At 41.1% G+C, this 14,251-nt stretch overlaps 1 protein-coding gene across 1 annotated transcript in view; it reads left to right on the plus strand.

The window, feature by feature from the left end:
- The window catches only part of LOC103176321 (E3 ubiquitin-protein ligase znrf2), a 138,143-nt gene extending 129,546 nt beyond the window's left edge, over nucleotides 1–8,597 (plus strand). Inside the window, exons 4-5 of the mRNA XM_042332535.1 lie at nucleotides 2,488–2,581; nucleotides 7,104–8,597. Coding sequence (XP_042188469.1) covers nucleotides 2,488–2,545 — 58 coding nt within the window. The 3' untranslated portion in view covers nucleotides 2,546–2,581; nucleotides 7,104–8,597. The remainder of the gene's footprint in view (nucleotides 1–2,487; nucleotides 2,582–7,103) is intronic.
- Nucleotides 8,598–14,251: the final 5,654 nt, after the last annotated feature.

Raw genomic sequence — 14,251 nt, forward strand, 5'->3', positions numbered from 1 at the left:
CTGAACCGGCAACATCATAGCTGGTAGTTGATCAATATAAATACCCGTGTTATGTAAAACCAATTTATTTTTATCTGGTAACGAGCAAGGAATGACTCAGAGTACAATATTGATACCATGTAGCTAATCTACCAAGAATAGAAGTTGTACCACTCTTATTTTCAATACAAGGTGAGGACCTATGGCACAGTCGTCACATCGGATAATTCGCCATTGGAGTGACGAGGTATCCGGAAATTACTTTATCAGAGCTGAACTTTCTAGCTGAACAATCTGGAGAAGTTCGTTTGCTAGGGCATAAAATAGAATAGACATTATAGAGCACCTTTCCCATTAAGAGGATGTCCCAAAGTGCATTTACAGTGCTATTCCCTATATTCGAAACGTACCTCTTAGACCATGCTTTCAGTTATCCTTCCCCTCCCCATGGCTCCCAGTCCAGCTCGGATGCCCATCTAACACTGTGAACAAGCTTTGGGGGCATCCTACCGATGTTAAAGGTCTCTATCACATCTATTCTATGTTATGCTCTCGGGAAGCCTAGATTGTTGAGGGAGAAACTTCCCCTGCTCCGTGTGGAACTGAATCATACAGACTAAAAAGGTTGCCGGATCGACCCCTGATCTAGATGTAGATTATTTATGAAGCAATTTGATGTGTTTTGGGTTTCTAACATTTCAGTTTTTCTTTCAATCTCCATGCAGGGCACCCTTATTGGGGTGCTACATAAGTGCATATTTTTGTTGTTTGTCCCTCTACCTTGATTCCTATCTGCTTTTACAAGCCTCCTGAAAACTTATATCTTTAACTATATCTTTAGTCATCTGCCTCTTCCCCCACCCTCTCTGCTTGAGGACTCATACTCCACTTTGAGGAAGTGCCTCAAATTGACTGTGAGAAGCCATATGGGACTCCTTTGAGAAAAAAGCCTAATGCTGTGTTGGGAGGATGGTAGGGTGGATGTTCTGGAAGGATGAGATCGGATGGGCTGTAGGGTCTTGTTTATATCCAAACTGATCTTTCTGACCATCTGTGAAGCACTTCGAGTTGTTACCCTATATGAAAGATGCTATATAAATGCAAGTTGTTTTGTTTCATACGTGTACGATTACACAGAGTTAATTTGGGTGATAATGCTGCTTCAGTGTGTGCAGTATGGAAGGTTTGGGCCTGCCATGCTGTGTATAAAATGGTTCATATAAGTGAATGAATGACTTATTTTTAATCCGCGTCTGGTTGACGCTGCTCTGATTTAGCGAGTGTATTAAAAATGCAGTTGATCACATTGTCACACTGATGCACAGGCAAATAAATGATCTCTGTTGTTGGGCAGATGTTGAGTGGGGGAGGGGGAGAGGTTCTTATCGGAGGTGGAATATTTGGCACAGGGCCAGAGAGTCGTTGGTTCACCTGATTACATTAGAGGCACTGGCAAAATCACACAGTCAGAGCCTTCACACTTAATTTGTCTTTTCAATGTGCTGCTCTTTTTGGTGGTGCTGGGGGGGGAAGAGTTTCCTTTGCATTAACTTATGACGGAAAGTGTGTAACCACTAGGTTTAAACGGCTTGTGCCTACTTTGAAGCCCAACATGCGTTTTCCTCCCCAAGCCACTCCAGATGTCAGTCCAAAGCTTGCAGCAGTTATTCAGAGTTAGAACAGTGTAACTGGCTGACAATGCTAATCTCAGATGGTCTCCTGGAAATATTTACCCCACAGGAAGGGAAGTAGGGAAAAGTTGAAGCCAAATGGATTCTGGCAGCTGCTAATGACTGGTTTCATTCCCATGTTGGGAGAGAGCTTCGGAGTAAGGTTACTTTGCCACCCGCAGACAGGATAGTGGAGCAGGAACTGGCAGGAGATTGGGTAAAGGGAGACAAGTTGAACCTAACAGAATAGAGAAAGAGAAGATACAAGTATAGAAAAGGACAAAGTAGGGAAATTACTTGGTAGGATCTTTATCTAAAGTCTTTTTCAACCTCTAGAGCTATCTCTCGGGGCATCAATATATATTGACAGATGCCCCAGTCTGCTATAGTATAATATACATTATCTGGGAAATTATCTCATACCATAAATAGATTGAAATGTTAGTCCTGTCAAGAAACCTTTCTCAACTTTTAATCTACAGTTAAGGGAAATGGTAGGGGAATTGAATTATATCTAATTTCGCACACCTATTGATTAAAGAGAGAGCTCTTCTAGAAGATAGGGTATGTGCTGCTCCTTCGAACCAGTAACTGTGGCTCATAAGCACGAAGTTAGTATCTCAATTGCTCACTTTATGATTTACAAATCTGAAGCATTTTGATGTATAAAATTATACCATTTTGTTAAAGACGTGATTATTTTTCTGATGCTGGAAGCCCAAATGTCCCAATTCTATGTAACCCATTTTATTAACGCATGAGGAGGCTTTTCCTTCATACTGGGTCTTGCATGTGCAGATCTGATACAAGAATAACATGGCCTTCTGTTTTTCTCCAGATGCATAGACTCTTGGTTCGAAGTGAATAGGTCCTGTCCTGAGCACCCTTCCGATTAATGGATGGATTGAAGCGTGCATTTGCCATTTCTATAGGTAATGTCCTTATTACTCTTCTCCACAAAAGCCTGTCTCCTTGTTATCGTTCTATTGTCTAGATTGGTTTTACCTGCTTGACTGCCACTGAACTGAGGCATAACTCATTCCCAGTGGCTGCAGTCAGGGGGAAAGCTTTTTAATGAAATTTGTGGAATGGTTTATAATCTGAAATTCCATGGGGGATCGCATGCCTTTGGTAGCCAAAACACTAAGAGGATTGCTCAGTGCCTTCAACAATCTGCTCTGTGTATAGGTGCACTCAGTAAATTCCTGTGCTTTGGAGCAAAATGCTGGGGACCTGAAATTATCTTCCATGTAATGAATGTCAGCTGTAACTCCATTGAAAAGCAGTTAACGTTTTAAAGATAAAGGCATCATATGGATGTTAAACCATTTTCTGGTAATGGTCGCAAAGGTTACAGATTATTGGGCAGTGTTTCTGGGTTAAGTACTTTATGCCTATTTGTAGTTGCACCCTACCCTGGCAGTAAGGGTAACTCTGAGTAACCAGCCAGTCTCTCCCTTGAGTCTCAATATAGTTTAATAGGGCAGCTTCACCCTCAACGACAAGGTCCCTCACCAGCTCTGCAAGGTCGAGTGAGTATCAGGCGCAGGGTGATGCAATCAGCTCCTGAGGTGAGAAGGCACTGATGCAAACCAAGCAGGAAAGCATTCGTCTTGTTGATGTTTAGCTGTAGAAAGGTAGAACTCATCCAGGACTTCACGTCTGACAGGCAGTCGGTCAGATGTGACTGGAATCAAATGGACCTGGAATTGAGGAGAGAGGCGGAGAGATAGAGTTGGAGGTAACCCTGAGAACAGTGAGTGGGATGAAGGCTTTGTTCAGTTTAAGGCAGTGGTGGGCAACTTTTATGGTCAGCCAACAAAATCAAAATAAAGTTTCTCGATTGAATATTTTTTGATTTATGCCATAGACTGGTGCGAACGGTCGGGGGTGGGTGGGGGTGGTTGGGATAGGCGACTGTTTCTTGATGGCATCCTCGGGCCACTTCCAGACCCTCAGACCACTGGTTGGTTTAAGGTAGAGATTTTTAATGTCCTGAACTGGTGCTTGAATATAGACAATGAATGTGCTACAATAAGTATAGTGGTCTAGTTCTAGGTGCAATCGTATCATGCCTTTGTGATAAATTAATGTGACAGTATATGTGATGATCTGAGGGTTTGAATTTCTGTTGTGTAGCTAACATTAACTAACATAGTTTTCCAGTCAAACTGAAGTCGGTGAACAGCTGAAGGAGGGCTTTTTTGTAATTGAAGTGGCAGATTTGCTGTCAGGGCTGTGACTTGTGAATTGCTCATTATTTTGTTAACAATTTACATTTGAATATTTTTACCAGCGGGTTTATATCAGTACATTTTTAATGATGATAGCATTTGTATAATTCGCTTTTGTATGACATGACCCGCTCTGCTCCCCAGAGGTAAAAACTCCCTTGAAGGCCATTGAAAACCTAGTTTCACAGCATCCTCTCAAATCCAGGCAGATTATCATTTATCTGAATATTATTTCAATTGTTGATGTTGTAACCCTGAGAGTGCTGCCACTCACAAACTAAGAGCCATAATTACCACTGTAGGTTGTGGAGCAGATTAGTTGGCTCTTTATTTACTTGAAGTGAACGTAAGAACGGGAGGGGCTGAGGGTAACTTTAATGTGTTTATTTGTGAGTCAGTATTATAGTAAACTCCTGATAACTCAACTCTGCCTTAACTTGTCCCTACCACTTAAGCCACCAGGCTGTCAATATCCCAGCTGCAATTATTTATGTATTTACAGATATGCCTAACTCGCCACTCCAGATACCTCATCACTGAGCCATTTTTCATTGGAGTGACAAGTTATCAGTAGTTTAATATATATTGCTTTATGTTACATTCCTTCTACAATGTACAATTGGGGAAAAACAGTCACTTCATGACTGTTTGTTGGACATTGTTGTGTACAATTTGCCTGCCCACATTTGCCTACAGAGCACAGTCACTGTACTTTTCAGTTAATCCTGTGAAGCACTTTGAGACAACAAGAAATTACATTTGTCTAGCGTCTTTCACATTGTGAGCTTGTCCCAGGGTTCTGGAGAGTCAGGGGTTTGGGATCAGGAGGGGTGGAGGGCAAGGGTAGGAGGGTGACCGAAGGCGTGAAGAGGTACGTCTTGAGACGTGCCTCGAAGGAGGACGTGCAGCAGGCTAGCTGGAGCCTGCTTAGCAGAGGGAGCTATATCGAATGCAAACATTAGTATTCATTTTGTTTAAAAAAAGCTATATTTGAAACTGAGAAAGCCAGATATAATTGAAAGATTATGGGAGCAGAGTTTAACACTTTTAATTGTAGGGACTGGAGGCTTATCGGAAAGTAATATTGGTTCTGACTTTAATTATTTAACATGTGCGATGTCTTTGGAATGATGATTTTGTTGCCGATGCCAATGAGACGGGAAGCTCTGTCCAGTGCATAAGTAAGTAGAGTCCTCCATTAAGTTGAGCTGCTGACTTCAGCTCTTTGCAAATGTGTGATCAACTAGTATTCCAGAGCAAGGAACGTGGCTCCACACTGCTCCTGGGAGACCTTGAGGTATAGATCTGAGCTTGAGGCGTTCCTGATAATTGCTGTGGAAGCTTGTATATAAAGAATTACCACTTAGTGAGATACAAGAGTGTTCAGTGCCCGTGGAACTGTCTGCCAGTCAGAGGAAATTGCACCACCTTCAGGAAGAAAGAATATTGGTGGAAAATAAAAGATCTGAACTGCTTACCGTGTTCACCTTAACCCCGTTAAGCTCAGGACAGACAGCAGTGGGGTATGCGGTGTGCTGCACTGTGGGAGATGCTGCCATTGCTCAGACGAGGTGTTGAACCGAGGTCCCATCTGCCTGTTCAGGTGGATGATAAAGACCCCATGGCACTGTTCGAAAAGAGAAGGGAGTTTCTCCTGGTGTCCTGGCCAACAACCACTCCCCCCGTATAGAATTGATTACACACTCCATAGTTTGTGGGACACTGCTGTGCACCAACTCGCTGCTGTATTCCGCCCACAAAATACATTGTATATCATGTGAAGTGATTTCCAGTGTTTTAATGTTGGCCCAAGTTAGTCTGCCCTTGATTATTTGTGGATGTTGTCGAATCAGCTTGGAAGCAGTGAAGCTGAAGTTATCTGAAATTGGCAGTGAGTAAGAACGAGGCTACTAAGGACATTTGAAAGAGATACAGCAGATAGTCTCAAATTTGTGATGGTGTCTATGAATAATTTCACCTCCTTTCCAAAATCTTATTCCGTTTCCAATTCTGTTTCCTCTGGCTAATGAGGTGAAAGAGACAAAGTGAAATTGCCTTGGATGACAATAGTTAGTGATTGCAGAATGTTGCAAAACTGTCAAACTAAACGTTGTTAAAGGTTGGCTCCAACAAAACATGTCCATTTTTGACATAATTAATCCAGGATTCCCCCAAAATTTACCAGGATAAAACTGTCACAAAATATAAGTTATACATTCCACATTTGCTTGTTAATGCGGAGTCCAAACTACATCAAACAGTAATTAGAAGTTTTTTTTTTTATCAAATATGCTCCTGTTTGTTAAGGGTTGATTTGAGTATATTTTTCACAACAGGCATTGTCTGCTATTCCATTGCCATTTGAGTAGATTAGGAGGTTTACATTTATGCCGTTTTAATGTGGAACCTCTGTCTTAGTTTCTTAAAATGTAGAGCTATCAAGCAAATGTTGCAGAAGAGGCTGCAATCATAAAATGATTTGCAAAAGAATTTAAAATATGTCACATCTGGGATGAGCTGGAAAGATTGGCAATTAATGTGTCAGGATGTTTGGAAAGTCTTAGTCTTAATCTGTGTGGTTCCTGCACTGGTGGTTTAGAACAATGTCCTTTTTCTTTCGTTAAGGGTGAATATCTCTTATCTGCTGGCTGTTTCAGTCTCGATCATTAAATAATGGAATTAGTTTGGGCAGTCTCCATGGCCTTGCCCCCTCCTACCTCTCTGACCTGCTGACTCCCTACCAACCTGCCCGCTCCCTCCGTTCATCGGGCTCCGACCTTCTCCATGTCTCCCGCCCGACCCGCCCTACCATTGGTGCCCGGGCTTTCAGCCTCTCTGCCCCCACACTCTGGAACTCCATCCCACAGTCCCTACGCCTCGCTTCCTCCCTTGCCACCTTCAAGGTCGGTCTGAAGACCTTTCTCTTCGACCGTGCCTTTGGTCTCCCTCCCACGTCTCTGCCTTCCCTCACCCCTAAACTACCTCCCCCTCCCTCATGCTCGGGCCCCGACACCTGACTGTTCAGCGCTTTGGGACATCCTCCCGACGTGAAATGCGCTCTATAATAGTAATATTGTTGTTGTTTTGTTATTATTGTTGTTGTTGACCCTCCTGCTCAGTCTGCACACTGACGGTGTGTATTTTGGACTGGCGTATGGGTATGCCAGACCTCCCTCCTGAACTGTGCTTCTCACTTATTTTGTTTTTGTTCCTTCAACAGGTTTTCTTGCTATCTTATCAGTGGAATAACTCGACTTCAAGTAAAGCGAGGCTGTGACTGAACTCTTAATAGCTGAAAATCTTAAAGATTGTGATGATCATTTGCTGCTGCCTCAGTGATGATAGGATACCGGTCTTCTGTTCTTTACAAATAATGCCTACAGATTCAGTGACACTGCATCCTTCATCTCCTTTTTAAGCAATAGACAAACTTCCCATGGCTGCTTAGCCATTCGGACTTGGTGTGCCAAATGTAAATGAAGGACACACGGGGATTCCATTTTTTTGTATACAGTCAGTTTTAATTGTGTGACAATTAGTTCATGCATTTCTATGTTTTTGATTTGAATGCACATACTGATTAATTTGTCATCTCCAATATTCATCTTCTTACTTTTTTTTGCACTATTATAGTGCAGAGAGAGCATGGCTACTCATGATGGATGTGTGGACCTCCTCAACATGGAGACCAAGATCATAAATCTGAAGCCATCTCTACACAGATGAACAGTGGCACTGCTAATCCAACCCAGTTTCCAGACTACATGCTAAAAAGGAAAATCAGCATGGATCATTTCAAATGGATTTGGATTCCGCAGTTTTTAAACCTCAGTTCCTTATATATGTTATACAAAGGAGGATTGTCAGAATGGCCACCTTTTTGCTCACTGATGAGGTAATTTGGGGAACCTTATGATCAAACTATCTTTCCGTGAAAATGTGAAATTCTTTTGAAGTGCCCTTGAAGAAGTAGATGACGCTCTGGATTTACACGCTGTCTCTCCATCTCTGGGACATAACATGAGTTTGAATCCAGTTCAGATGGATGGCGGATGACAAGACCACTTCTCTGTTGGTTGTAAGGTCCAATGTAAAATTAGTTTGACCTGCCTCAATCTAACTGTGGTGTTAGTCCACAGCACAAAACTGTCCACAAGCCAGCATTAGTTTGGCAACCTAAGTCAAAGGGGCCATAAGAACAGATGGAGTGAGAAGTGGAAATGCCATTTTGGACGTGCTTCTGAGGTTGAGGTTAAGGCACATTATTGTGGCAGAGTGGAGGAAGGATTACTCTGGATTTGGCTGTGCCTGATCTGGGAATGCTTGATGTTGACACTGGAGATTCAATTCTACTTCTGCTCAGTGCTGAACTATCCCGAGCTTTTTTTTAAAAAAAAAGTACATATGTATGTCTGTCTTTTCTGCCCAGCCACCAGAGAGTGAAAAGCAATTGGTTAATTGAGAATGTTTCAGTCCAGATTCAGGGAATCGTCTCCTCGTCTTCACCCTCCGAGGTCAAAGCTTCTCATAACCAAACCTGGAAAATTGAAACGAATGAAATATAATGATTAATAACCTATTATTACTTTGATAACGTAGAAAAACGCAGAAGTGGTGATGCGATCATGATACATGACGGAAGACATTCTTTTTAGAATTTATTTACTTCGGTCCAAATTTTTTAAAAACCATAATAAACGTGGTTGAGAATTAATCTTAGCCGGTGTGTTTACAGCATTGTCGTTTTTCTCAGTATCCATCCCAGTTCTTTTCTGCCTAAAGCCTGGTTTGCCTGTTTGCCTTCCGGTGTGCTTTGACCTGTCAGTTGTTCTGCACTCTGACATAGTTTAGGCCAATGCATATCGGGTCATTGCAATAGGCCAAAGAGTGTTACTGCAACCCTCATGTGGTTGAGCTCCTTAAACACACTTCTGTACCTATCCAGGACAATGTTATAAATGTGGATTTTATCAGGAGGAATGTTTCTAAACCTAATCTCTCTAGTTGGACAAAAATGAATTGGTGACTTTGCCAGGAACAGGTGCACAGTGGGAAAATAAAATCACTCATGCATGTAGTTCATTCCAGCAGTTAACTTATCACAATGACAGGACAAATCCTACGATGTAGAAAACAAATTTTCAGCACAGGAGGACGTGATTCGGGCCATCAATATATAATATATATTACATAGTAATATAATATTAATATATTCTAGTTTTAACTTAATTCTCTGATGCCTTCGATATTGTTACTGAATGCACCTTTGCTGTGTGATGTGTCTTGTGTATAAAACAAAGTCGGACGTCATCTTACCATGATTGCTCAATTTATCTCATCTCTGCTCTTTTTTCAAGCTAACTCATTTTTTGCACTAGGGACCTTAGCGCTTTGCTCGGTTTCTAAAGAAATAAACACTGATAAACACATAACAGAGGGCAGAACAACTTTCTGAAAAGTTATGGTCAAGTACTGTGGCTTTGCTGGTGACCATCTTCAGCTTCTGTTGCAGGAGCAAGAGTTAAATTGTCACAGTAATGCAGTAAGCTTACTGAATTAGCCATAAGTCAATTTTATTTTATAAAAATAGGCATAATTTCTATTTTTCCCCTTTCTCTTCTCTCCACATGTATGCCCAATAACACACAGCCCTGCCTCTCAACTTCCACTCTCAATTATAGGACTGTTGTTATTCTGTCCAACTGTCTGTCAAAGATCAAGACCTGGAGGACTATTCTCTCAGCTCAACGCCTACAAAACTGAAACTCTCTCGTTTGGCTCTCGTCCAACAGCATAGCAATTTTACTGTCTTTGATATCCAACCCAGCTTTGAATTTATATGTCACGGCAGCACTAGTTGGGCAATGGTTAGAGTAGAAGCTCATGGACTGGGAGCTCGCTGGTTCAAATTCCATGTGCTGAGTTTGTCGGTACCAGTCAGGCCTGCGGGATAGGGTTAGGTCGGGTAGAGGGACAAATTGGCCTGGGGTTTGCCAGGGGTAGGGCGGGAAAGCTAGCCAGGGTTCCTAGTCCTGCTCTCTTTGTAGCACTCTCTAGTTGTTGTTGACGTGTGTGGTGGCTGGATGGGAAGATGCTGTGACGCCGTCTTCTGTCAAGTTATTTATTGTTTGGGAGGGTTCACAGAGGCCAACTGGTGCCCCTGAAAATGCAGCCCAGAAGGGTTAAAGGACTAGAGGCAAATGCCAAGGGGAGAAAATTAGTAAATAATTGAATGTTAAATTTTAATAAGAATTATTGTGTCTTCTCAGAGTCAGTTCAAGCTCCAGGTAGGACATTGCTTACATTCCCCCATCTTCTTCCAGGAAGCTTCATTTTCTGCAGATCACATTTTGAATAAGGTTTCTGTATCTATTTTCTTTACAAAAAGTTGCTGCGAACCATTTTGTTGTGGGAGAGTAAGGAACAGAACAAAAGCTGACTGTGAATGTAATGCCTGACCAAAGGAAATAGTATTGATCTATCTATCAGTCTCCCAGCTTGCAATTTGTTGCCCAAAGTGCATTTAAGTGTCACAATGGATGTTCTTTGTCAGTGAGTTTTGTTTATTCCAGGAAGTCATTGACAGCAGAGCCTAATTTGTTTTAGTGACAAAATCGTACAAAGCTCTTATCTCGAAAAACAAGGCAAGAAATGTGTGCATTAATGTGCATTGCCAGAGTTAGGTTTTATCATGGACCTCATTGCATTTTGAACATTTCTAGCCTCGCTTATATTTTAATGCATTGTGCCACTTAGTTGAGAACAGTTGAGTACTAAGATATTGGATTCTGAAAGGCAGAGAGTACAAACCATGATGTGTGTGTACTGAACTCTTGTCTGGAAGTTTCTTTTTGGTTTTAAATTGTGATCAAATTCACAAAGGAAGCAGGAGGTCATCGCAGGAAACCACTATCCTGTCCTCACCCAGTCTCCATCTTGTGACCTCCAGCAGGATTCAGCTGAATAGTGATCAAAACAGAAACTAGATGATTTTTATGCCCCATCCTAACCCAGGACCTTGAGATCTATTGTAGAACATCTAGTATCACACATAGCTAAATCAGCACAGATCAGGAGCATCAAAGCTATGATCTTACTGGTTCATGGCCTTTATGGCTTAGATGCTCACTGAATAAATACACTGAGCCATCAGCAGAGAACGTAATGCACTTTTTAAAAATAATTGAACATTTGCTTCTAAAAGGAAGCAAAAACATTCACGTGCCTTAAAGTTGAACTTTCTAAAGTTTTTGCCATCTCTTCCCTTCTCTTTCTCTCCCCATCTGATTTGCCCACCATTCTTCTACTGATACACACTAAACTACACTTTACACTAAACGTGCTGTGAAGCATTTGAGACACTGCGATAACATAAAGTGCTATATCAGATGCAAGGATTATTGTCATAATAGAAGCTAAGCAAGTCATAGAAAGGTCCAGATAACTATGATTTGACAGCCTAGTTTGATAAAGAGGTTGGTGCAATTTATGTTCAGCCTGCCTTGCACCTTGTTTTTAAGGATCCTTAAGAAGTTAGTGTATTGTGAGGTGTGTGTTACAGTGGCAGATGCATCAACAACACGAAAAAGTCAGAATATTCAAGGTTCAGCTCAGTATTTTGTAACTTGAAACTCTATTGTTGTTATAAAGTAGCAAATTGAAGGTTCCTAACCATCAAAGGTTGCTTTGCTCAGCGAGATGTGGAGCCCATTTTAGTTGGGAGAAAATCTGATATCACTGCGCAACATTGACATGAATGATTGTACGGGTTTCTATTTAATATCCCTTTCCATGCTGTCAGTGGACTTGTTTCAATGCAGGGAATATTCTCGTCATTTGTGGACCTGGTCTATTTAACCCACTTAGCGTTGGTGCTTGGGGTTGGGGGTGGGAAGGTTGGTATGAGACTGAATCTATTCATTAAGTAATTCCTGTTAGTAAGTGTGTGCTATTTTTACTTGGGTTTTATACTTTTCTCTTGGTTGGTGGATCCCCAGGTACAATTTCATCTTGCATAAGGAGGTTGTCAGTTTGCCTCAATCTGTTGTACAGAAAGGTTATTTTCCCATGTTACCTTTCATATACTGCAGTATATACCCTTCAGCCTCCAGCGCCTAGGGATGTCCTCTTTACGTTAAAGGCGCTATACAAATGTAATTTGTTGTTGTTCATGTCTCGTAATTATTTGCATGTTTTGAGTGTGTCGCTCGACACTGTGTTAAATATTATGCCAAGCCAGTGCCATTCATTTTTAAACCATAGCTACACAAAGAGTTGGGACACTAGCTTCATTAATAAGAAAGATTAGTAGAGATTTACATCAGAAACCGGCTTCTTATACTTTGAACATTGCAAATAATACCTAGAGGTAGACGTTAAAACCCCCAACATTATTTTAAAAACTCCCATTTATCTTTATTTGTGGACTCTCTTTATCCAAATTCACCCCAAATTTTAAATCAATTGACTATTCATCCGGCCCAGATTGGCTGCCTCATTGGTCCACTTAACAGTCAATTCACTTTACAATATATTATGTGAAGCACTTTGAGACGTCTCAACGACATGATAGGGCACTCTATCAAATGCAAAGATTATGGTCTGTAAAGTGTTTTTGAGAGCTTTCATGTGAATGGTGCTACAAAAATGTAAGTTGTTGCCATGACTGACACCTCCTTCCAATGGTTACATTGTGTGCCCCCGGAAGACAGCTAGATAATCTTAAATGGATAGGACTGGACATGGTCGTCATTCCGCTGTTAATCCCTTAGTACCTCTTCCCTCCCTCCCCAAGAGAAGTAAAAGTTTACTGCTGTTTTTCAAAGTTTGGGAAGCCATGCACACTCAAGTCTCCATTGTCTGTGGTGCAAAGAGTGAATACTCAGACCAGCTCAGTTATATGCCATTTCATGTTTGCCACCTTGTCAATCTCCACTGCATTGATTATTATCTACTTTAGTAGTCTGTGCATAATACAGGATACTCCGACATGCCTTCACTGTGTGGGGCAGCAAGTTATCCTTCCGTAGTTTTTATCCCAATCCCTGGGCTGTGTTAGGAGGTGGTTTCTCCTCAGTTTGGTGCTTGGTGTAGAATCTCTGTTGAATGTCCATAGATAGTCAGCATTGGTTTAAATTTGACTTCTGCAAAGTCAAGTGACAAACTGATTCATGAGTACCCTTTCTGTGCTCATTATAGACAAATGATGGAGAGAGCACGAGAGGTGTTTAAAAACATCTTGCTGTGAGCACAATGAGTTTCACCCAAGCCCTCGGACAATTTACATGTCCTGAAGTACCAGCCTGAGTCCTCGGTATATTTTGTAATGAAGTTGATTTTAAAAAAAAGCCATGGTACATTATCAAATCATTACTACGTCACAGTGTTTGGAAGACAGGGTGAGAGGGCCTTGATGTAAAACTCATTCAGTCCTAGTTCAATATACTATGCAGAAATCTACAATACTGAAAGAAATTCAGTGCACTTCCAAGTGCTTAATAAAGTGCTTGTTTTATTTTATGTTTGTAACAATTCTGTGGGACTTTTTAGTTTTCCTCCATAAATATTTTACCTGAACACAATAAAAAGCAATAGTCTGACTTACATGGGTTGGATTTTAAAATAAATGAACGTAAAGCATCTTGCAAGGTTTGTCATTTGTAGAATGGCTGTGAAAAATGCAATGTCGACTGCAGACTATCTGCACTGGACAGTCATGGACCTATGTGTTCCTTACCTAGAACTGCAATAACCAGAGCGTAAATCAAGAACTCATGCTACACAATGGTTGATCTGAAACAGCTCACTATTTAAAATGCTGTTTGTAAATTTTGTAATGATACAGATTTGCATTTGATTCAAAGAAAAATCTCTTGACAAGTTATACTGGGTTAATTATGATGGGTTGATGCTTCATAGATGAGCAAGAACTATTTTTTTAAAGAATTATGGCCATCAGTGTAATAACATTCCATATATGTAAAATATGTACAGATGTATGTAATAAATCTTTTGAGACAATATCCACGTTGCTGAGATTTTATTCAATGTTGTCTGTCTTTTCCCCTGTTCTATCTCCTGTCAGAATTATTCAATGGATGAGTTGGAATTAGCAGCAACAAACATAAGTGCATTTGAAAGTTAGGAGGCTGGGTACCCTTTTCAAAGAGCAGTTGTAGTTTTGCAGAGATTAATGCATTTCTAATGTACTCTGGATGATCCTCTTGAAAACAGCCAATTGTAGAAGAAGAGGAGCCAGAACGAACTCAGCTCTTTAGTTTCCAATCAGTCAAGCGCAAGAGATTGAATGCTGCTCACACCCTGGCAACATGTTGTTGTGCAGCCTGTTGATGTTGATGTGCTGATATG

The sequence above is a fragment of the Callorhinchus milii genome, unplaced genomic scaffold (assembly GCF_018977255.1).
Source record: "Callorhinchus milii isolate IMCB2004 unplaced genomic scaffold, IMCB_Cmil_1.0 Scaffold2, whole genome shotgun sequence".
NCBI lineage: Eukaryota > Metazoa > Chordata > Chondrichthyes > Chimaeriformes > Callorhinchidae > Callorhinchus > Callorhinchus milii.